Here is a 24,118-nt window from a genome sequence, read left to right on the forward strand (position 1 = left end):
GGTTGCTCTTCCTTCTTTTTTTTTTTTTTGCCTTCTCTCAAAATAGGAGTATTTCAAAAGGGGATTAAAGCTTATAAAATGTGCCACTGGTCATTTTGTAGATGTTTTTAACTCTGAAAAACATCAGGTATGTAAAGTTACCCAAGTACAACTATAAGGTTTAAAAACTTCAATGTTTCTAAAATTCATGCCACTGGTACCACAATAAAAACCCCTGGTCTGTGAACCCAGTTTGTGTTTAAAATTCAGAAGCAGATGGGAGATCTCTCTCCTGGAGTGTAAGATGTGCTGCTTGAGCAGGATCAGGACACAACTGCAGTCTGGAAATGTGCAGGGAGCTGCACTGGTCAGAGCAGTGGAGGTTCCTGGAATGCAGCCTGGTGTGAAATGCCAGTTCACAGGAGTTCTGTGCGTCTGTAGCGGTCACTTCCATACAGGTACAAAAAGTCAAGTATCACAGGGAGTTTGTCACTGTTACTGGTTGCCCCCTCAAAATACCAGCAAGTGCACAAGCTGCAAGCTGAGCCCTGGGTACACCTCCCTGTCACCCTCCACTTCTCACTTCATCTGGTTCAAATTAATGATGAGAACTTGCTGAGAAAATCTGATACTAACAAAATTGTCTTTGGTTATTCCAGATGGTTTTTTTTTTTTTCTGTGTTTTAAAGGAATACAGTAAATTCAATCAAGGTCGGATTACTACTGAAGATTCCTAGTGTTCCAGATTTGAAACAAACAATACACCCATCCCAAACACCTTCTTCTTTTCCCCCACCCCTTAAACTGTTGTATTTATACATCTGATGAACATTCATGTGTGTCTGAGCACAGTAATAGTACCTGTTTTTCCAAAGGAGCTTCTACTGGGAAACTAAATCAAGGAAGGCCTAAATGTCCCAGAATACAAAATGTTATTTGTCTTTGACGGGAATTATGGAAATCCAGCATTTGTCCATGTGATTGCATCTAACTGCTCCTGGATTTCTTTATTTTTTTTTAACTATGATTTATCTGTTTGAATGAGTGCTTTGATTTTTCTACATGTTGTGCCATTCTAGAAGTAACTGCAGGCAAAACATTGAGTTTTATGTGAGCTATTTAGCTCTGTTGTAGAAATTACAAGGGGAACTGTTTTCAGTTAACAAGAAAATAATTATAGGGAAATACCCACATTACTAACTCAAATAATATTAAGTTTTACGTTTGTTTCCTATTTCTTGGATATAAAAATGTTGAAATTAAAGGCAGATTTTTTTTTACCCCTAGGACAAGGGGAATTAAATACATTCTTTGCTGCTTTTACAGCAAGTGTTACACAACCTGTTTCTCTACTTCAATTGCTGTGGAGTGGACAGAAGTCCCAGGAAGGTGAGAATTCAGCCAGGTGAGGAGAAGGGATCTCTACTTGTGCTCTGGGTGGTTCTGCAGGCACGTGATGAAATCTTGGATTGATCGACCCTCATAGCAAATCTTGTAGATGGTTGTAAATAATGGAAACCTGAAAGAAGCACATAGGAATTAAAATAATTTTTAAAATTTATATGAATATTTTTATTCTATTTTAATGGAAGGAATTTTTTTGTTCTGTTGAAAGTAGAAAAATTTTGTCTCTCTTTACAATATAATTTTAACTTGGGGCTGCCTTTACTGGAAGACTAATGGGCGAAGGAGAGGAGCAAATCATGGGAGCGACAGCAGAGAAAAGCTGGTTTGGAAGCAAAATACCTATCCAGTATTTTTTATTTAAAAAAAAATTTGAATTGCATGTCCTCTTTTCCTGCTGTGTGCAAAATGGATACATTATTTGCAGTCATTACTGATATCCGAAGGACTAAAGAGAATGAAAATGTCTAATGATTTTCTTTTCTTGGCTTAAAGGATTCTTTTCCTTTTACAGCTGTCTCAGTCATTATGTGGTAAAAAATGAGTCCACTGAATGATTCGTAGCTGAGCATGTAACAAAGGGCAATTATAGGATAATTATTAGATCAAGTTGTGATTTGAAGCTTTCCTTTTCTCTCTCATTTTTGAAAGATAATGCCACTTGAATCTTCTGTATCTGTTCCAATTCTAATAAGTTTTTAAGGATTCATTTAGCAGTGTTTGACTTCTCAGTACTGCTGATGTATGAGAGGAAATGGGATGGAGGGAAGCCTAGCTTTTCTGTTGTGCAAATTGATGTAAAGGTTTCAAATTATTTATAATCCTACACCATCCTAAGCAATTAGAGGTACTTTTTACCTTTACCATTTTATTTTTGTGGCACTAAAGCATTGATATCAGCACACATTACCTGTTCGGTGCATGTAAGAATCTTTGATTAGGAATATGATCCTGAAATATGTACTGAGATAACCAAATTCAGGTTTGCACTGAGAGCAGGACTGCTGAAAGCTGCACTGCTGGTATACTGAGAACAAGAAACCCTTTGCCCCATGAATCATGTCTGCAAGATGATTCTGTGTACAGTCTTAAATCTTATTTGGGGGATGGGGATGTCTGGGAGGCTTCTTTACATTATAATTTATTTTGTTTCCTGTGTATGGGCCATTCACTTAAGATTTGGTGATGATCTCTGTGGGTCCCTTCCAACTCAGAATATTCTGTGATTGTTTTCCCTGCTGTTCCAATATGTGATCTCACATTACTCTGTTAGACACTAACAGTATCCCCTGAACCCACTCTCAACTGACCCTGGCAATGAGGAGTCAAACCAGGCTCTAGCAGGGGCCCAAGGTGTAGAAAGCTGTTGTTGCAGAAATGAGCAAGATAATTAAACACAAGTACAGTTAAGGAGATTATGAATCACTCATAATTTGTTGTTGCTTTTGTTGGGTTTTTTAAAGTCAAAACACTTACTTATGGAGCATATCTTTCTGTTTCAGAATTTTGTAGACTTCGGCAGAGGTCTGAGGACCTTGCAGCTTTTGTCCATTCAGCATCTCCTTTTCCAGCTCTTCAATGGACTAGAAGAGAGAAGACTGATTACTTGGGTCAGAGGGGGATACTGCTGTGATACCAGCAGTTATCAAGAAGGTAAACAATTAATGATGCCTTTGTAAAACACAGAAGGACTTCTTCAAGTGTTAGCATAAAGTATTTCAAAATCTTCCTTACTTTTCCTGTGCGAGCAAAGGCTTCCGCTACTTTTCTGTTGCGTCCGCCGTAGCAGGTGGTGATGAGATCAGCGACCCCACAGCTTTCCAAAAAGGTGGCTATTGACACTGGTCCCTTGCAGAACATCTTGGCAAAGGCCACCATCTCCATGAGGCCCAGGCGTATCACTGCTGCCTTGGTGTTGTCGCCGAAACTCAGTCCATCGCAGAACCCCGCGCCCACCGCCACGATGTTCTAAAAATGGGCCAGTGCAAAACACAGGGGAGGCAAGGAAACAATCAGCCAAGGTGTGCAGCTTATCAGCATGCACTGAGCTCCAAGGAAACCCAACAATCCTGTCTTCATCAGAACAAGGGTCAATTTCCAATAGTCATGAGTTTATCTTGTGAAGAGACAGATAATGTTGAGCAAAAGTTTCTGGGCTTTTAGAAGATTTTTATTAAGTATCTGCTGTTATTCCCAAGTGCAAAAACCAAAGTAGTGTTTTATACACTAATACTGCAATCACATATCATGTATGCAATTAGTGTTTTGTTTTTCCACTAGTTCCAAGTTGGATCTCGCTGACCTTTCTGTTTAACTATGTAAAATATCCCACACAGTCATACCTTTCTAGGTTTTCTTTGTGGGTCTCTGATTTGAACAGGCATAGACTCTATGAAGATGCTGCAGTAGATCAAATTTTGGGCTTATGTTTAAATATCAGTAGAACTGCCCTTGTCTACAGCTCTAAACAAATCTTTCAGGATCCTAAAAATCTTCACAAGTCCTCACCATTGTTCAGCATGCTTCCCTTCCCACTTTCTAATTCCCAGCTCCTAAAGAAGTCCCTAAAAAAATGTAGTTCAGTGTATATGAGTAATATGCCACTTAGTGCTACCATTGCCATGTTTGCTCTAGACATGTATGTACCCCAGTACACATTTAATTTTTCAATTTTTTTTTAGCAGAGGCAAAACCAAAACGATGATTTCAAGAAATGCAATGATTTATCATAAAATAGTAAAAACTTCTCCCATATGTTCCTGCCCCCAGTTCTGCTCTGTGGCCAAAAGCTAAATCTGTAGTGTTTGGTTTTGTATGTCAAAAAATTTTATTTTTGTATGTGAAGTTAAACAGAACCAATTCTTTCCTTATCAGTCATCCACCTCCTCCATGGAAAGGTGAATTATTGAAGTATGACTAAATGTGTAAAGAAGTAAAAAGGATCACATGCTGAAGTCACTGTCAATTCATATAAAAGCAAACTCTGAATCTCACACTATTGTTTCCTCATTGGAAATTTCGTGACTCTGGTCTCATTTCTGATCCCACCAGAGATCTCCATGTGGACATTGCTGAATGGCACACAGACGTGCTGCCAACACAGAGCATCACTTCTGATGTGAATTTTCTTGCAGGTTAGTATTTAAATTGGACATAATTATTAGTGGATCTACTCTATGTAGTGAGAGTCATTGTCTGTGTGCTCACAACACACAGAAGAGAAAACACAGTAGACTAAACTATGCTCTCAAAAATAATGTGCCTCTGGTAAAATAAAGATAAAAATATGAGTATTTTTAAATGTTTTGCCTGCAGCTGCATTTTAAATAAATTTCCCCTTTTGGGGGGAATTTATTTCTCAGGTTTATTTTCCAGGTTGGAAAGCTGGCTCATGAATGATGCATCGTGTCTGCTCTCATTCACTCACATGGTGACAGGACTCAAACCCCATGGCTTACAGAATACTCAGGTGATGTTAGAATTTGGCCCTAATTTAACATATTGGCTTGAAAACACTCACTTTTAAGGCTCCACAAAGCTCCACTGTATCAGAGTCAAGCACCACAGTAATCCTGAAATTGGGGGTCTGCATTAATTCCTTAAAGATTTCTCCTTGAGTTTCATTTTTGCATCCTGTGGGAAAGAAGGATGAAAGAGGCTTTTACAATGTTTCAGAGTGCACACAATTCACCTGAAATAAGGTTCTAGGGACAACTTCAGCTTTTGTGATCCCAGTCCCAAGGTGTTGCTAAACCAGAGATCTTTGCAACAGCAGTTTCTGCTGCTGTATACCAGTGTTAAGTTTAGGGAGCTCCAGGGCATTGATCAATAATGCTTAATGGCACTTTAAAGAGCTTAAAAGTAGATACCCCCTAATGAATCTTTCTGCCTGAGAAAGCTTGTACAACCACAGACCTTACAAAAGACATCATTTACAAACTGTTTCCTGCAGGACAATGGTATAATTTCTGCTTTGAAAATGTAAACCTGGGTCACTGCTAAATACTATCACAGGGCACAAATTACTATTGCCCAGTTACAGGGGGATGCACAGATGATGAAATTGAAGGTTGGTACTGCCAAACCTTTTTCCTACCAATTCTACAGAGGTCATGTATCATGTTACAGTGTTCAGCCAAGGAGAGCCCTTAGTGCTAAAGAAACTGAGGTTTGCCTTGACCTAGAGAGCCCATGGCCAGCTGGGCAAAGACCTTTGAATAGAGTTGCACTTGAGTTTTGTACAGGTAGCTTGGTTTCCTTCAGGGTGAGCTCAGCTGTGAGGTTTACTAGCCTGGGGCACCACACTCTGGTACCAGGGAGGTTTCCCACCACCTCATGAGAAACTTGAGGTTTTCTTCTTGTTCTTCACAGTACCAGTTCTCTTTGAGGCAGCTGTTTCTGGACTGTGTGGATTTCTATGGGGACAAAAATAAGGGGCAAAGCTCTTTGCACAGTCATCATCACATCATGGCTTCAAACCAGGCCAGGAGAAGTTAAATTCCCCCCAAGAGAATTAATATAGCTCAACTCTCCTAATCATGTCTAGTCCTATCTCTGCCTAGCTGCTTTTTCAGTAACAAATGCCCAGCTGGTACAGCTGTACCATTACTGTAATATTTGCAAGGCAAATAAACATTATTGCAACACAATTCATTTTTCTTTTGCCTTTCCTAGCTGTGGAAGGATGTAACTTTAATTTTGACTGATTTTAAAAATCTCTGAGTTTTAAAAACTACTGGATGAACTTTCCAAATCAGGTCAGACCCAGTCTGGGAGGATCTGAAGCTGTGTCTTGGCAAGCAGTCCAAATGGCAGAGAGGAACAGAATGTTACTGGGTTTTCTTTTCCAAACAAAGAAATTTTAAGATGAAGAAATACCCCTCTGGGAGTATGAGCACATAGAAGCTTCTGATTACACTTTGTCTAGACTGTATTCTGTATCAGCTGTTGATACACTGATACACTCATTGTTGAGCCCTACAAACACACAAGGTGGCTCTTGCCAACTCCTACGGAAACAGGATTAAGCTGTGATATTTTCAATGGATTAAATTAACTCTCAGCACTGAAACCCACTGTCAGATTGAATCTGATTCAGGACCAAATTCTCTGGAAATAATCCTGGCTCCCTAAAGGAGCTCAGCAGGCACTGCTCCACTTGAGGACCTTCTGGAGAGCAGTCACATCCCTCTGCTTCTTCCAGAGATTATCCTGCCACAGGTGACTTTAAACCCTAGCTCTAATTAGCTCTTTGCAATAGTTACCAATAGTGGTTTCACAGAACTTCTCATCAGCCACTTCTTTGGCTATGTTGGCCCCCATCAGCACACTGATCTCTATTTTCAGCTGCTCTCGAATGAGGTCAGAGATGAGCTTCAGGCCATGAGGACCCTCATCAATCCCCTGAAAGGAAGATAGTTAAAACCAGGGTATTATGCCAGGAAAATTACAGCAGCAAAGCACTGGTAAAGCAGAAGGTGTTCTATTGCCTGCAGCTCTCTGGTTTTAATTTTAAAAAAGGGTCTTATAATCACTAGTGTTAGCCATTAATAAAAATGCTCTGGATTTGTACTTTGGTAACTGCAAATTCAAGGCAAGCTCAGGGAGAAGGGGTGACAGTCAAGGTCAAGAGGCCTCACATGAAGTGCTCCTGTCCTGAGTCTTGCTTTCTTTGATGTTGTATTTTTCCTTTTGGTTAAATTTCTGTAGTACAGAAAAAGACATTTAAAACTAAGTCTATAAGAATTTTTTTTTTTTTTTTGCAAGATCTAAGTATAAATCAGAGTGCTTTTTGGGTGTTAAGGAGTATACTGAACTGTCTTAGGTTTTTTAAACTAAATTTGCAGAAATTTCCTTCCTCTCCCACCTTCCTCTCTTCTCCTTACTGCTGCTTATGAAGTAATTTCTATAGAGTGGAAGAGCTTGTATTGAAGTTCAACAACTTGAATTACATTTCTTTCATTGCAATTTTAAATGGGATATTTCCTATAATGCAATCAAACAAAGAAGTGGTAAGGCTACATTCCTATGCTTTGCCTCTGGCTTTTAATTTGACATTCTCTTAAAATATTAACCCCTTTAAAGATTACGATAATCTGGTACCTCTCTAGCCTTAAAAAGAGATGCCTCTGTTCATGCCAGATTGAAATTGCTTCAGTTTTTCAAAATCATTCATGTTATTATGCCATTTTAATGCTGCCAAGAACAGCTTTATCATGTACTTGGAAGAGGCACTTTGACTCAGGGTTCTCAGGAGTTAACTGAGGCTGTAGTCTCAGAGTATTTTTTCTGGCAGCAGTGTCAGCTTTATGCATCCCTTCCTCTGCCCATTTTCACCTCCATGCTGGTCCAAGTGGGAGCTGATCCAGGCTAAACAGGACTGGCAAAACCAGATACTCTTAGCTTGGATAGGCTGCCCCATCCTTCCCTCTCCACAGCCATGAGAGTAGCAGAAGGGCTGGCAGAGCTGGGCAAGATTTAACTCTTGCAGGAAGAAATGTTCATGTTTATGCAGAGCATGCAGCTGAGGGCTGCAGCTCCTGCCCTTAAGTTGGAGCTGTTTATTTACTCCATATTGACTGGGTATTGTGGAGACAACAGCTTACCTTGATCAGGGAAATCCCAAATGTCCCAGGTTTTATCTGTCCTGCAATCTGCCCACAGACTCGTCCAATAAATTGATGTGGCAGAACAAACACTAAAACATCTGCCCCATTTGCTGCTTCAGCCACGTCTGGTACAGCCACCTGGGACAAGAGTGACAAACAAAATGAGCCCCAGGTAAGAATCCTCAGTCCTTGCAAGACACCATCACACCAAAGCTGTGGCAAATGAGTGCAAATGTTCTTAATTTTAACAGGCCCTGTGGCATAGGTGCCAGCTCTCCACACAAGCAGCTACAGATCTCTTCTGAAATATCCAAAGCAGCTGAACTGTTGGATTTTTAGTATTTTTTAAATAATTTAAGTCTGTGTGGATGATCTGGGAAGGATTATATACTTCATAAATTTGTGGTGTGCTGGGAAGCCTCTTTGCTAGTTCAGCTTCTTGATCTGGTTCCTGAAGATGGCTGACCAACCCCCTGTGATTCTTCTGGAATGAGTGGTAGCACTGGGGAGCACAGGAGAAAAATGGGGTGGCTGGGACAGAGGCTCTTCTGGAAGTCTTTCATTTCCATAGGTCACCAGCTGAGTTACTGAGGGATAAACTGTATCAAAAGACAGAGATTATCATGATCTTTGGGTGTGTGCCTTTTTTTTAAATATACAGTAATTTTCCCAAGAGTTACAAAAATCTCTACAATGTGCTTATAAACTACCTAGCTGTATCTTCCTCCACATGCTGGCATTACTCAGAACAACAACTCAAGCCAGGCTACAGAGGCAACAGCAGGTGCATTTGAGCCTGCTAGAAGCAATTTACAGTAGAAGCAAACATCACTCTTAGATGCAGCCTTGGAGTGTGCAACCTTAAGCAAGTGGGACTCCCAGCAAGAAAACCAGAGCTGCTGCCAGCCAGGCTGCTTCTCTGGGAAAAGGGAAGTGGGAGCAGGGCAGAGGCTGGCAGCACTGCACGGGCTGTGCTCCTGTCTCTCCAAAATGCTGCAGAGCAATGCAAGGAAAAGCTCAGCTTGTTTGGGTTTCTTTTTTTTTTTAACTCAGTTGGAGATGGTCTGAGGGTCCCTCTACTGCAACCAGCTGATTTTTGCTGGTGAAGCCTCAGGCTTTGCTCTAAACAGGGTGAGGCTGGCCTCAAGGGATGGTGACAAGATCTGCTAAAGGGTTGTAAAAATAACAGTGACAAGTCAGTTGTAACCCAGGAGAACTGTGTGCCAAGTTTAAACACTAAAGTGCAAATATGCAATCACAGCACAAAATGGAATACTAAATATAACCACTCCCCAAGCAAGGAGACCCACCACATGCAGCATTTTAATTTCCCTTTACAACTGCAACTGTTCCAAAAATGTGGCACTACTCACAAAGCAGCAGTGCTTGGCAAAATCTTGAACAGCCAAACCCCCTCACCTCACTTGTTACAGAAGCAGTAAATTATTTAAGGTAATTAATTTAAGTAGAGATGTGTAACTTGGTATTTTAAATGTCCATGAAAATAAATACCTTATATTTTTTGATGGAATTTAGAGCTTTATTAACTGCAGCTGTCCTGAAATCACCTGTGAGCTGATAGCTCATTATTCACCTTCTTGTAAGCCACAGCTCTGCTTTGATTTTTTTTTTTTTTTTTTTTTTTTTTTTTTTTTTTCCTGAAGAAAGGAGAACAGTAGCTTTGTCTGTTTTTCTAGAAGATGCTGTGGGTTTGAAATAGCTCTGTGTAGACAGATCTCTGCCTGCCATTTCTAGAGTTGTGCTGCTCTCTGCCAGGGAGGAGGATGGTGTGATACCAGCACAGACACAGGCGGTGTTTGAAGTTGCATGTGACATACAAAACAAGCAGAAATAACAGAACTTAATTATATTCCAGGGAGTTATAATGGAGTTAGTTAGGTGGCAAACCAGAACGAAACAGTGAATTGCTTTCCTAATACTTTTTTTCAGACATTGCTTCCCTTATTGGAAAAAAAAAAAAAAAGTAAGTTCAGTGATTTAAATTTTTTTTTTTTCAACTTACCACATTGTGGGGTATCTTATACCCAGGCAGATATTTAACATTTTCATGTTCCTGGTTGATGATTTCTGAGAGTTTTCTTCCATTAATGATCTCTTCAAATACCCACATCTTGACAGTGGGATCAAATCTGTTTGATTTCTGGACATTTTTGCCAATTATTCTTGCTATGGCTGATCCCCTTTAAAATAAAATAAAAATAAATAAAAGGGGGAAAGTACTTTTATTGTGAATTGGAAACACTAGTTACTTTAAACATCATAACTCATAAAAAGCCTGTGCTATAAAGCTGTCTAGGTGCTTGCAACATTTATCAGAAAGCTTTATCCACTACCCTGCATCAAGAGCCCCTCAAGTTTAAGAACAGAGGAAGTAGAACAGGGGAAAAATATTAACTGCAGTAATGGAACTGAAGTAGTATCAAAGGTTATAGAGGTTATAAGGGTTATATAGGTGTGTGATGTACCATCAATAACACTAAGAATACATTATCTGAGATTAAAATCTTTTATGGTTCTCAGATAATTCTGTTTTTTGTCAAGATCAATAAATGTAAAATAATCTAGGTGGTAAATAAGTGCTGAGCAACCTTGCTGTGACAGTCTTCATGCATTTCATGTAAAATAGATGCATCCCACTTTCCTATCTATAACCAGTTACAATAAGGATTTTACATAAGAGCTAAATGCTCAGGAAAAAAAAAACAACAACCCTTCAATCTGGTGACTTCTCTTTACTTATTGTTCTAATTATCATTGTAACAGGACCTGTAATACTTGCAGCCTGAGGATATTTTAACCATGCAGTTTACTCATCTTGAATCATGCTGAGCATTTTTAATTTCAGGTCAGACAATAATTTTATTCCCCCATTATCACTGCAGCCTTGCAAACACTCACATGGCAAGGGAGAATTAGAAACCTCACAGAAAATATCTGAAGTGTTGTTTAATGAACTTTAAATTATTTGGGGAAGAGGGGTGATTATTTTTACTCCTCTCTATCTTCTCTACATTTTAATGCTACTTTAATCTCTCAATTATTGCCCACTTTATTAACAGGAGTGAAAGAGAAGCTCCAGTTGCAGCATTCTTTTCCTCTGACCCATGTGTAACAAGGAGCATGAATAGGATTTAGCTGTGGTGTGTGTTCTAGAACTGATAAAGTTCTTAGGAATATCAAAGTCCAGGTAGGTCTATGCTGTTAATGATTCAAAGGAAAACCTCACTGTAACTGAACCTCCTTGGTTCACCCATATTTTTCATGTAACAGGTTTGCATAAGGTTAAATTGCTTAATAATGAATAAGGTCTTATTAATAGGTAATTAAGGTCTTAATCTTTAATAATAAAGAAATCCTGCTGAGATCAGGTTTCACATTGCTCAGTGTTGATAATAAGCAATATCCTGCTTTTTTTAGTAGTGCTTTTTTTATTTAGTTCTTTAGTTTGGGGCTTTTTGGTTGGTTTGTAGTTTTTGTTTTGGAGGATTGTTTAAATTTGTAAGGGATTATTTGGTTCTTTACAAGATTTAGGGAAGTGTTTAAGGGTGAACCTTTTCTGTAACAGTTCTGCTTTTTTGAAAGAAAGGCATGCATAATACATTAATATTATTTATAAAATTGCTTATATTCTGATTCTCTTGCCCTGCTATCAACAGAGGGCACATTCAAAGCTTGAGCTCCACATAAGAAAAATGTATTAGCAAGAAAAAGGTTTGGGTTTTTTTTCATAAACTTGAGATACAAATTCATTATCTGGGTTGTCCAGCACAACCTGGATTATGAACTTACACAATCCTACCCATACAAATAACTTTTTTAGCTAAGTACCAAGAACATACAATTTTCTGTTGAAAGATGCAGAATCCAGCTCTAATCCCTGCAATCCTGACTGAGACTTGCAACTCTCAGTAGATAAACACAAGCCCTCCTGCACCTACTGGCAACCACAAAATGCAGTGCAGCACTTGCTTTGCTCAACCACATCACTCATGAGCCTCCTGGCAGTGTTGACTTAGCAAGTCCCTGTGACCTGCTGAACTTCTGCAGCTGACATGAGCTTTTGCAACATTGCTGTGTCACATGTCAGCCACGATTCCTAGCTGCAGGAAAGCTTCAAGAGCAGGGATCTGAACTGCCACCCAAATATTTATGAGGAACATAAGAAAAAAATATTTGCCAAAGGTAAACATATTTCTCTGTAGCACTAAACCTGTTCTGCTACCAAGGCTATGAATAAATGTTATTCATACCTCGGAGCACAATGTTTATGTCCTCCCTGAGGATTTTAGAGTTGGTGTATATGGTAGGAAGCAAGAGATGGGCCCAGGCAGTATGGGTAAGTATATGGTATTGAATGGGCTGGGGTCTCAGTATCTCTGTAGTATAGCTCTCTTCAATTTTGTAGGTACATGTAGAAAAACAGAATTTCATCGGGTACAGATCTGAATACAACTAAGTGACTTTAAATGATGTCTTGTGGGATGCAGCCTGGGAAAAGCAGGAGGTCCTGGCTTGAGGATGCAGCAAGAGAATGATGAAGTTTGTGCCTGTGGGCTGACCAAAGGTAAAAAAGTTGTCTTCCAAATATGCAGTCATGGCTATTGAGGGCTTGGAAGAGACAATGAGCTGCCAGCACAGGCAAGCAAGGGAAGAGAAAGTGTCAGGGAGAGGGATGCCTTCCCTGAAAAACATGGGAAAGCAGCAGTTGAGGAAAAAAGTGATGGGGCTAGAGAAAGTCAGAAGTGTGACAATGAGATGCAGAAGACTTGGCTGTGCAGTTCCATGTGAAAGGCAGTGAGATGTCATGCACAAAGAGAATGCATTGCAGGCAATGGACTGTTTTTACAAGACAGGAAGGCAGAGAGCTTTGCTTTAATTCTGCTATGTTCTCAGCAGCTCACAGGCAACCACTCCCTCACTTATTGACTTTTCTGCCATTACTTCCACCTAGCTGTCAGATATTTTTAAAATCTTAAGGAGCTTGCTCTCCTTGTACAAAAACAATCACCAGAATTACCTTGAGGCTAGGTTTGCTAATCTCAAATGCATGCACACGCACGTTGGTCTGTTTGTTTGTGCTCAGTGTACAGAAAGCATAAAAAAAGTAAGATGCTAAGTCCTGTGAGATGGATTTACTGTTCTTACTGGAATCTGTCAGACTCAAGGAGCTCTGGAGACCTGTGCTTTTGTCCAGGCTAGAAAGGACTGAGCAGTAGCAAACGTATTTGTAAGAATGAAGATAAATGACCTGAACACTATGCTGTATCCACACCAAGATGCAAAAGGACACGCTGAGGAGGAAGGAAGTGAAAGGTGCCAATACATCATGCTTTAAATGAAGCCTGTGCCCCGGTTCCTTCAGAGGAACACAAACAGCACCACCACCCTTCACACTGCTGAATGCTTCCATTTGAAGTGCCGGGGCCCTGCAGCAGGCACACACAGCGACAGCTGCAGCTCCGGGCCTCTCTGGATTCTGCCGCCAGCCTTTAAGCGGCTCACACACCTGGGGTGATGCGGGAGCCTCACGCTATTCCAGTTGTCCCTGACTGCTGCATCTCTCGGGACCGACGGTCCCTGCCCAGGAGCGCAGAGCCGCGGCAGGACGGGGCCGGGGTCGCGGCTTCAGGACCATGGAGACTCCCCCCGCCCCGGCCCCGCCGCTCCCCGTACCGCACCTGTTGCGAAGCCCCCGCCCGCCTGCGGGAGGAAAAACCGAGCAAGGAACGGGGGGAGGAGGAAGAAAAGGGAAAAACATAAGGAAAAAAAGGGAGGACAAAGGGAGAGCCCCGCCGCGCTGCGGCACTCACCAGTTCCCCGAGCCGATGATGCAGACGCGGAGCGGCGACATCCTGCGGGCTGCGTCCCGCCCGCGGGCTGGGCTGGGCTGGGCTCGGCTCGGCTCGGCTCGGCTCGGCTCAGGCTCGCTCCCGGCCGGCAGCACCGCCCCCGGCCCGGCCCCCGGCGGTTCGGGGGACGGCTGCGCGGGCGGCGGCCCCGGGGCAGCGCCGGCTCCTCCCCGGCCCCGCCTGCGGCCCCGGCCGGTCCCGGCGCCGAGCGCTGCCCTGCGAGGCGGAATGAATGGGGAAAACGGTGCCTTCTCCGAATCACAGGGATAAGGGTCTGCCTGGGCAAAGCGGGAAGCCCTGCGCTTCTCGTGGGGTGGGACCCTCCTGGCCACCGGCAGCCCCGAGGGTTTCGGTAGGGTGGGTAACGTGGCGGAGTCTGTGGCACAGGGACAGCTGGGCTCTTCGGGACACTCAAGGTCCCACGTGCCCTGCCCCACAAAGGATAATGGTTTAAATCCTTCAGTCACATTAGGAACGCGCCAAGAGAAGGCTATGAGTGCATTAGCAGGGTCAAATTCAGCTGATAAACCCTGAAATATATCACAGCTTTTAATATGGGGCATCAAATATAAGTTGTCTGCAGGGAAGAACGAAAAGGAGTGTTGGTCCTTTTCTCCTACATTGTTTAATGATGCATTACACCCTACAAATGACCATATTTTGCCTCTCAGCCCTCTCATCTAGTACACCCTGACTCCTCTTCAAAGCATCCTTCTCTCATTTTTGAGCCAAAGGACTGCATTTGCCACCTCTCCTGCTCTTGCACTCCAGCTTCCCTTCATCCTGCCATGTCAGGGTTCCTGTCTCTGCTGGGGGGCTGTAGGCTCAGCAGTGACCACATCTGCTGCCCTCACCCCAGAGTTTGGCTCAGTGGGTTCCTGGCTCTGTGGGATGTGGACACCTGACCCTGTGATTCATAGAGGGAGGCTGGCTGCCAGCACTGGAGGAGCCTGTGGGTGTTTCTGGAGGTACACATATGTTCATCTCGCCTGCTGTCAGCTCCATTGGCTCAATTATTTGGTGCGATGACTGTGGACTTAACAAAAAAGACTAGATAAAAATCCTGCAAAATAATATTTTGAGAAAACAACCAGGACAGGCTAATGAAAAGAAAGGTAGCTGGGACCTGGGGCATGTGTGAAGCCTGATGGGGACTCTGAAAGAATATGCATTACCTGCAAGCGAAGTTTGAGCACAGCCAAGGCACAAGAGCCTGTCTCTGGTTCCAGGAACATTTGCTTGTTCACCATGATTTGTTTGTGTCCCTTCATTCTCTTCTCCCTTTAACTCACCTTCTCCTTGAGAAGAAGATCTAAAATGTTGGTGAAGAGTAGCCATCATCCTTCTTGCCCTGTTCCTCTGCTTGTTACAAGCTCTTCTGTCCTGGTGAGTCCCCAGGCCCCAAGAAGAGGACATAGTCACTGAAGCATAGACTTCTGCAACTAATGCCACAGAATATGTCCTGGCTCTATACAATACATAAGTATTGCAAACTGTGTAGTATTATTTTCTAAATTAATGTGGAAGCTTTTAATTACAAAGGAAAACTGTAGCAATTTGATGGCCTTTGGACTAATTTTTGTGGCCTCCACATCATGATTACAATGACCATTTGGTGGGTGCAAATAAACTGGCAGGGGACGAGCAGGCAGATGGATCCAGCAGCACTTGTGGAGAGCAGGGGACACCGCCTGGGACTGTAAGTGCACACATTAGCTTATCCATCTGTGACACTAATTGGCTGTGGAAGTACATAATTTGTGCTGCTGCTGAACTCTCCTCTGGATTTGTGTGCTTACTGCTCCATGGAGATGGATAGGGAAGCATTCTCTCCCCACCGAGGGTTTCAGGTGGTCTGCAGGCAGTTTTAGATGCCAGGTTTGGTTGTCAAGGCTGTCTTAGTGGCAGTGTGGTGTGAGGCCCTGAGAAATGGGTCCTTTGTTAGATTTCAGAGCCCCAGAGCCACAGAGCACACACTGGCGGATGCTGACGACTGTTGTTTTATCAGGCAATGGTAAGAATCTGTTCTTTCCCATGGAGGCTCCATGTTTGTTTTTCACATAAGCCAGGAGCTCTAGCTCTGACTGTGAGTCATTGGGACAATAGCTGACATAAAAGCTCAGTCGCCATAAAGGGAGGCTAAAGACAACTCTCTCAAGGCCACCCCCACCCAATATCACCTGATCTTCCACACCTAATGCCCATGACCAGAGATAACACAGCTGAACCCTCTTCCCCTGCAAACAGCTACACTTCACCATCCATGCAGAAAAGCCAGGGCGGCAACAGGAGATTTTGCTAAGCCAGGTGTGGCTCTTCCTATGGTGGCAATGCAGTCTTTGAACATCCCAAAAAAAGACTGAGAAGTGCCAAACTCTGTCCCTCTTAAGACTGGTTAGAGGTTTTGCCCCCTCTTCTCCTACTGAGAAGCTATTTCAGACCATTACTCCTCTCACAGAGAGAGCCCTTCTTCCTGTTTCATATCCAACTTATGCCCATCTGCTCTAGCATGAGTGCTGTCTATAAATGTGAATGATTCTTCTCCCCTGATGCTTATTCTCCCTCTCTGCCTGACTGAAACCTCAAATGTATTTACAGAGAGGAATCAGATCCCATCCCACCATTCATTTTGCCAAGCTCAGCAAGACACGCTTAGCTATTCCTCTGATTATCTGGATGTCACTTCTTTGTACCTGTTCCAGGATCAATTCAGGCTTGCTGAACACCAATAACCTGAATGATGCCCAGAAATTTCAGCTGAATTTTGCCCAGTGTTTTTTGTATCTATTTGTTTATTGTTCCTGAAAACGCAGGGCTTGCTACATGTAAGACTCTATTTATCTTTCTAATAACTACACCACACACAATTCTTCCTCTTCTGTTATTCATAGTGAATAAATTCTAATTTAAGGCAAAAATGTTATCAATCTCTCAGTACATGTCCCTGCATTGTATGCTGTTACATTTCTTCCTATGTCTGTTATTAGGGCATGATAATTATCTAATTCTTCCTTTAGTTTTTCCTCTCTATTGCAAATATCTCCTAGATTTGTTGTTAGCAAATTTCATTACCTTACTCATAATTTTTTGCATCAAGCTTACTAATGACATTACTTAGACTTACTGACTACTCCAGTCCTGTAATTTTGCTCTCAGCCCCATCAGCAGTTTTCATTCCCAGTTCTGTTCCTTCATCATTTTATAGTATTTATGTTAATCCTCATCTTCTCAAGTTTAACTAATAATTATCTAGGTAATACCAAGTCAAATGCTTTACCAAAGTCTACATTGATAAGATTTATTATTTTTCCTTTGTTCTGATACGCCATTATCTTATCAAAGAAAGACATTGAGCTGGTCTACGTCTGACATGCCTAATTTGCATTTTAACCCATTTTCTGCTTCCATTCATGTCTTTTGTTACTTGTGGCTAACATTTGCTCTAAAAAGCTTAAAGATGTCATTGATGGAGATTAATCAGTATTCAGAAGTGAAGGGTAAAGAGCTCTCAAGTTTTGTGGCTGTGTTACACAATAATTTCCACATCCATGCCCTTTAGCCTCTTAAGTGTGCTGCCTCTGCTCTCTGGGGTTAGTTACATTTTTTTTCCTTATGGAGTCTGAAGCAATATCTTCCTTTAGCTTTTAGGTATCTGCCCTGCTGCTATTGTGGTCAGTGCTTTCCTTCATTTCTTTTGCAATCATGCAGTAAACCCTTTATGTCCTTGTTTTCCTTCCCTGTGCAGGTCTGGTTTGTTTTGATTTTGAGTTGTACCTTTAATTTTGGATGTTTGAATGACAGTTCTCTCTGCATTATCACTCCCTTCTCATTTTTTTTCACTAGGCTTTCTGCATATTCCTGAGATGTCCTGCACTGTCTGCATCACAGTTCACATCCTATGCAGGCATATAGAGCTACTGGTAATATTCAGCCTTATTTTGTCTGATGTCTTTGGAGAGAAGTAAGATTCAAGGACCTCTTCCGTCTTGTGACTACTTGAAAGCAAAGCAGAATATGAATTTTGCACTCCCTGGGGTGATGATCATATAGCACAGCTCCTCAGCATCTTAAGGAACTCAGGCTTTAGAGTTTAGGGAAAGAGGACCTGAAAACTGAGGTATGTTTTTATATTTTTCCAAGCCTTGAGGGCTGATGTCAGGAGGACTCACACGTTCAGTTTTTTCACCTGTGAATCTATAGGTAGAGTTAAGTTTGGGGTAGGTCTGGAGTTTAGAACAAGGGTTCCCAATGTCAGCCTTGGTATGTGAGAGGAGCCCACCTGTTGTGAGTGTCCAGAGAAACAAAACTTCCCTGGCTGAGGTCTGCAGACCATTAAAAACCTCCCACTTCAGCTCTACCCAAAATGCAAGGGCAGTGCCTGACCTTCACCTTACTCTAGACAGCTTGGTGTCTGCACTGGCAGAATTACTGGGCATTATCATTATTATTATTATTTATTATTATTGGCAGTCAGAATTACTGGCATATCATGGGCCTCTTCATTTTCCTCTGGAAAATGTTTGCACATAAGCTCTCCCTAAATTACATTCTAAACAGAAGATTTGCATGGTTTTAAATGCATATATAAACACTAAATTAATATGCTTAATTACTTTTAATTATAGGTAGTAAATAATAGGCATTTATACTGAAGTAGCATATAATATCTCAAATAGACTCTAACAGGATATTAGGTAGAAATAAACGATGTCAGTTTGCCTCTATACAATTTGACAGCCTAAATTGCTTACAGTTTTACAGCTTCCACGTGGACTTCATGCAAGTGGAAGCTATAACACTCACTCATGGGATCTAAAAAGCAAATCAACAGCGAAACTTTGACTCCCTCTACTCTTTTCCTTTAGTTGAATTTTCTGCTGCAGGTTCTCATCAGATTATATAGGAAGAACTTTCTTCACACTTAAGTTAGTTCTCCAACAAGGTACTTAGCAGAAAATGAGACTGGATTTTAGCCATATAGAAATCTACATAATTCCAAGCAATTTAAGGAATTCAAGCAGAACAGACTGAGAGGCCAATTGTAAATCATCCGTACTCTTCAGGGCTTTCTGTAATCCAACAGAGAAAGTTTTCAGGCAAGAAATAGGACTATAGCAGAACTGAAAAATTCATTTGACAGAAGAGTAACGGTATTGGTAACTTAATTTTCTATAAAACAGATATCAAACAGGCAACAGACCAACAAAGACTTTCCAGAATCCAAATATACCCACTCCATAGGCAGGACAGGCTGCAGGATATAGTTTGGAAATTAAGAAGTAAATCAGAATCAGCTGGAGTGTGCAGGTAGGTGATCTGGTGATGAGAACAGCTCAGTATCAGTACCCCTCAAACAGAGCTTAAATGGAAACACAGCAGTCAAATTATTGACTATGTAAGCTTGCCTACAAAAATTACCAAGTGCTTTGGTTTGGTTTCCAAACTGAACTTGTTAACATGATACACCTGGAAGTTGCACTTGAGACTGGGATAACAAGCACCTAAACATGGTAATGGAGATCTACAGCAGATGGAGAGATACACATGTTGCCATAGAAACCATGCAGGAAAAGTGTGTAGGAGTAAAGCATGGCACAGAAAATCTGTGGGAGAGGGCTGATGACTGTAGAGCTGAACTTATTCAGCAGCTCTTAAGGTTAGATGGCACATTAATAAAACCCAGTTCTTTTTCAGGATTTAGAGAATCACAGAGGAAAGGAGTCCTAACAGTGAGCTGGAGAACAACTGAAAGCAGAAGCTGTGCCATAGTGCAGGGTAGAAAAAGTCTCTAGAGAAAGGTTGGCAATGGCCACGAGATGGATGAAAGAGCTGGGAAGCCTCTCAACCAGAACCACAGCACGTGCCCCCCTGTGCCTGCTGAGGACACCCAGACCCAGGGTTATAAGGGCATGTGAATTCCTTGGACTTCCCTCCTAGCAGCAAGTCCATGGAGGGTGACCCAGCCTGGCTCATTCAGAACCTGCAAACTCTCTCTCCTGCACAGAACCTCTTGGGTGTTCCCACAGAGCTGCAGGGCTGACTCTTCTGTGATGGACTTGCATGTGGCTACATTTCTTGAAGAAACCAGGCCCTAAGCAGATAAATGTGTATTTTTGAATTCCAGAATTCCCCCACAAAGAGCTTGAGGGGGAAATCTGGAGGAAGCTCCTGCTGTACTCCGTCGGGGTGAGTGATGCGGCAGAAAAGATCTCCCTGAGCTCAGGGAGAGGAGTCACCCGGGGGGTGTTGAGGCAAGGCAGAAGGCAAATCACACATGGTGCAGAAGGACCAGACAGAGGTGACAGGGTCCAGCTGCTGCCCTTTGTGCTAAAATAGCCTGCACTCAGCCACAGTGGCCTGTGAAGCAACACCCCAAATTTCCTTCCTGCTCACAAGTTGGAGGGAAAAGGGCAGAGAGGCATGCATCCCTGTGTGACTTGAGCAAACAGAGGGTTGGCACTTGGAAGAGACCCAGGACACACATCCAGCTGTCAGCAGCAGCTCCATCACACAGCCAGATTAAAGCCATGCATGCTGGGAAGTGATGCAAGGGCAGGAAAAGGGATTGAAACATGGGGCTCATCAATGGTGTGGCTGTGGAAACGTCTCAAACTCTGATTGTAACACCTTTATCTCCTGCTGCTGCTGCTGAGCTGCGTCTCTAGGATAAGCTTTAATCTGTGTGGGGAGTTGGAAGTCCTCCAGGCCAATGTAAGTGCTTTGAGGGTTCCACATGGTGGGATTGGGTGGTGGGCAGAACTGGCAGCTGTAGGGTCTGAAATACAAAAGGCAATGTGAGCGTGCTGATTGCAGTTTGCAGTGTGGAGCAGGATGGGGTGTTGTGGGTGTCACTCTTCTGTGGTGGCTGCAGAGCAGCATTCCTTCTGACACTTCTGCAGCTCCATGGCTGCGGGATGAGGATGACAGCTCCAAGCTGTGAAAAGATGCTCTGCATACAGAAACATTAAAGAAAAATCACACAGACAGCAACTCCAAAGAAGCCTCTCCAGAGGCAGATGCAAGGTCCTGCAGTCGTGTTCTTCACTGAGTTCTCAGGGCACAGTCTTTTCCTTAGAGGGTGTCTCTCAGAGGGGAAGCTACTGGGATTGCACTCCCAGCTTCCAGCCAGACCAAGCCTTTGCTGTTGCCCATTTCCATTTCCACATCAGGATTGTGTAGGGCTGAGATAATGCTGGACCCTGGAGCATGACTCAGTGCAAAATCACGCTGTGTGCTGCTCAAAATGAACCAAATGTGAGTGTGAAGAACATGAGTGGGTTGTGGGCAGGGATGGAAACGTTGTAAGCAGTCTAAGTTTCTGACATGCATGAGTGTGCTGCTTTCAGCTGGACCTGAATTACAGCAGAATATGACACATAGGGCCTGATAGAGAAGAGCAAGAAAATTAGGTGATGGCTGACAGTGATTGAAAAAGATTTTGACTCCTTAAGACTACAGATCTGATGAATAACAGTTCAAAGCAGGAACCAATGCTCCTACATGTTAAATAGCAAAACCAGAGATGCAGGGACCCAGTCATGCCTCTAAAGCTCCACAATTAAGACATTCTGTCAAAATATATTCACAGTGTGAAGTATTCCATTGGGTGAAATAGTCTGTGTTACATTTATCTGACTTTACTGGCCATTTTTACCTACAGTCAGGAGAATACAGTCATGTGCTTAATGTGTTGAAGGAGAAAGCCTTCAACAAAAAGCTTTTTAAACCTTCAATAAAAAGCCTTTATAACCAAATTTCCTTTCTTGTGTCGTGGAACCTACAGTTTTAGTAGGTAGGGATCATTTATACTTATCCAGAAGAGGAAGTTCTGTCGTGTTTATTATCCAGAAGAAACCAGAAACATTGTTTTCCAAGCTATTAATACAGTATCAGTTGCCTTGAGAAAGAATTTAACCTCGAGAACAATTGTACGATTAAAAAGTGCAGATATGAAGCTCCATCAATGACGTTACTTTTCTGTAATCTTCTCATTGCCTGGCAGCTCCTCCAGTTCAGCAATGATGATGAAAAAATTGTACCTGTCATGCAGTAAAGGCAAGCTGCACTTCTGGCTTTCCTTTCCCAGGACGGATGCCATTCCCCCGGATGCCTGTAGAGGTTGTAGTTCCCTCACCAGACAGGAGCAGTAATAGTTTTGTCTTCTGTGACCCAGCTACCAGAGGCAGACCCAGATTTAAGACTGTTCAACTTGGTCTCATCCTAAAATAATCTAGGAAAAAACTTCCTGAATTAGACCAACAAGAGAGTGATAAAAAACTTGCATAATTATATATATATATATATATATATATATATATATATATATATATATATATATACACTTAAAAATTTGCACTTTTGTTTTAAGCATGCAGGTGATGAAAACTTTGCTAAAATTCAGAGCTTTTACTCTTTGAACCTTGCTGCTCTGAAGACATAATACTCATCTGAAGAAATGCTAAGCATGCTAAGTGGCTTTAAACTGAAAGAGAATAAATTTAGATTAGATATTAGAAATAAATTCTTGACTGAGAGAGTAGTGATGCACTGGCACAGGTTGCCCAGAGAAGCTTTGGATGCCCCATTCCTGAAAGTGTCCAAGGTCAGGTTGGATGGAGCTCTGTGCAACCTGATCTAATGGAAAGTATCCCTGCCCATGGCAGTGGGGTGCAATAAGATATCTTTAAGGTTGCTTCTAACCCAGGCCATTCTATGATTCCATACATAGCCAGACTATAAACTTTGAAAGAAATAAACAAGAGTTATTTTAGTGTTGATCAGTGTTGGGCAGTTTCCTGAAATTAACAGGCTGTTTAGTTGTGGGAAATTTGCTTGAGCTATGATAAAATACAACCTGTTTCAGCTAGTACCCATATTTGTGCCTACAAGGATTAGATTTGAGAAATGTCAACAAACACTTGTTTTCCTATTCACGTGCTCCTCCTCCACATCTGCAGCTCTTCCTCATCTCCTCCTCCAGACCCAGGAATCCCGGGCAGGCAGGGCACAGCTGTGGAGCCCCAGCACTCACCTCTGCTGCTCTCCCAAGGGCCGGGCTGGGATCCGGGTCATTTTTAGCCACTAAATTGTAGCCGGGGAAGGAGACTGAGAACAGTGAACTGAGCACACGTTATAATTAGTAACATCCTAAACTAAAGAGAAAAGGCCGATGGCACTGTGCAAGCCCTTAGCAAACGTGGTTTACTGTCAGCCTTTCTGCGCTATTCAGCATTTTGTCAATGCCACCTTACGAGAGCCTCTGGTACTGCACAGGCAACACCTTTGGGAAGATAAAAAAAGCAAAGGCACAGGGGAAGCAAACCTGATTTTACCATGCTCAGGGGCTGCAGAATTATTTTCTAAGGATTGCTGGCCTGTCTGGGGTGTTGGAAACATTCTGGGTGGAGGAACATCGTACTGACCACCTGTGATGGTCACAAAGGCCAGGCACAGGTGAGGCTGTGTCTCTGCTGAGACCGGCTGTCCTTGAGCAGGGGGGAAATAAAACACACAAGTGGAACTCTTGCCTGAGTTGATTTTGCTTCAGATTTTCCCAAGAAAATTTCAGGGCTTTAGGCATACATTTTGATGTCATGTGATTGTGTATCTTCAATTAAAGTTTCAAGGGATTGCCAGAGCAGGAAGCAATGAGTTTGGAGGGCAAGAGGAGTGCAGTTCTGGCCAAAATTTTATTTGACAGACAATGTTACTCTGCTGGTCTGCTCACCTGTGGTTTCCCAGGAAAAATGCAGGGAAAACCCCCCCCCTTTTTTTTTTTTTTTTTTTTTTTTTTTTTTTTTTTTTTTTCTTGCAGGGCAGATATGCTTCTAAAAAGGTAGAAATAGTGAATTTCATGTCTGTGCACTGGTAGTATGCCCTGTCCCCCTGTCCCTCTAAGAGAGATTCTAGGTATGGATGCAACAGGCAGTCCACACTAGTCTGCTGGAGGAGACTGTGTATGTGCTTGGCAGGGAGGGAGAGATATTTGGTAATTTAGAACCAGATTAAAGTTTATAAATATATTTTAAAGACACAGTGCTCGTAGTGTGCCGTCATCATTTGCTGGCCCAAGGCAAAAGTGTTTTGAATGTCATTGGGAAAGTTGAAACATGCTGGTAGGAGGCAGGAAGGCCAGGGCAGCTTTCATGGGGTAAAAAGCTGCTACTGGAGGGGTGCTGTAAGTAAATACACTATTTGTCTGAAAAATGTTCCCCTTTAAATTTTTGCTTTAATGTATGATTCTCACATAGGGAATTT

General features: G+C 42.3%; 2 protein-coding genes across 2 annotated transcripts in view; one reads left to right on the forward strand and one right to left on the reverse strand.

Annotated features, from left to right (window-relative positions):
* Positions 1-43: 43 nt before the first annotated feature.
* Positions 44-13,984, reverse strand: LOC110468278 (glycerol-3-phosphate dehydrogenase 1-like protein). Its single transcript, XM_021526030.3, has 8 exons — positions 13,823-13,984; positions 10,015-10,192; positions 7,989-8,129; positions 6,648-6,786; positions 4,904-5,016; positions 3,118-3,351; positions 2,860-2,966; positions 44-1,498 (listed from the first exon to the last, which is right to left on the reverse strand). The coding sequence occupies exons 1-8, from the start codon at positions 13,861-13,863 to the stop codon at positions 1,402-1,404; spliced, it is 1,050 nt and encodes a 349-aa protein (XP_021381705.1). The 5' UTR covers positions 13,864-13,984; the 3' UTR covers positions 44-1,401.
* A 6,469-nt stretch (positions 13,985-20,453) lies between these two features.
* OSBPL11 (oxysterol binding protein like 11) overlaps positions 20,454-24,118 on the forward strand; it is a 42,436-nt gene continuing 38,771 nt past the window's right edge. The window contains exon 1 of the mRNA XM_085584895.1: positions 20,454-20,572. The gene's annotated coding sequence lies outside the window, so the exon portion shown is untranslated. The remainder of the gene's footprint in view (positions 20,573-24,118) is intronic.

Source organism: Lonchura striata, chromosome 7 (genome assembly GCF_050655825.1).
Source record: "Lonchura striata isolate lonStrDom1 chromosome 7, ASM5065582v1, whole genome shotgun sequence".
NCBI classification, from domain to species: Eukaryota; Metazoa; Chordata; class Aves; order Passeriformes; family Estrildidae; genus Lonchura; species Lonchura striata.

What these genes read in the sequence shown, in the direction of transcription:
- LOC110468278 (XM_021526030.3), bottom strand. Translation starts at nt 13,863, where the DNA reads ATGTCGCCGCTCCGCGTCTGCATCATCGGCTCGGGGAACTG. An exon ending in ATAAGATACCCCACAATGTG is followed by an intron (nt 8,130 to 10,014) that starts GTAAGTTGAAAA and finishes CTCTTGTCCCAG; the next exon opens with GTGGCTGTACCAGACGTGGC. An exon ending in GTTCTGTGAAACCACTATTG is followed by an intron (nt 5,017 to 6,647) that starts GTAACTATTGCA and finishes TCTTTCCCACAG; the next exon opens with GATGCAAAAATGAAACTCAA.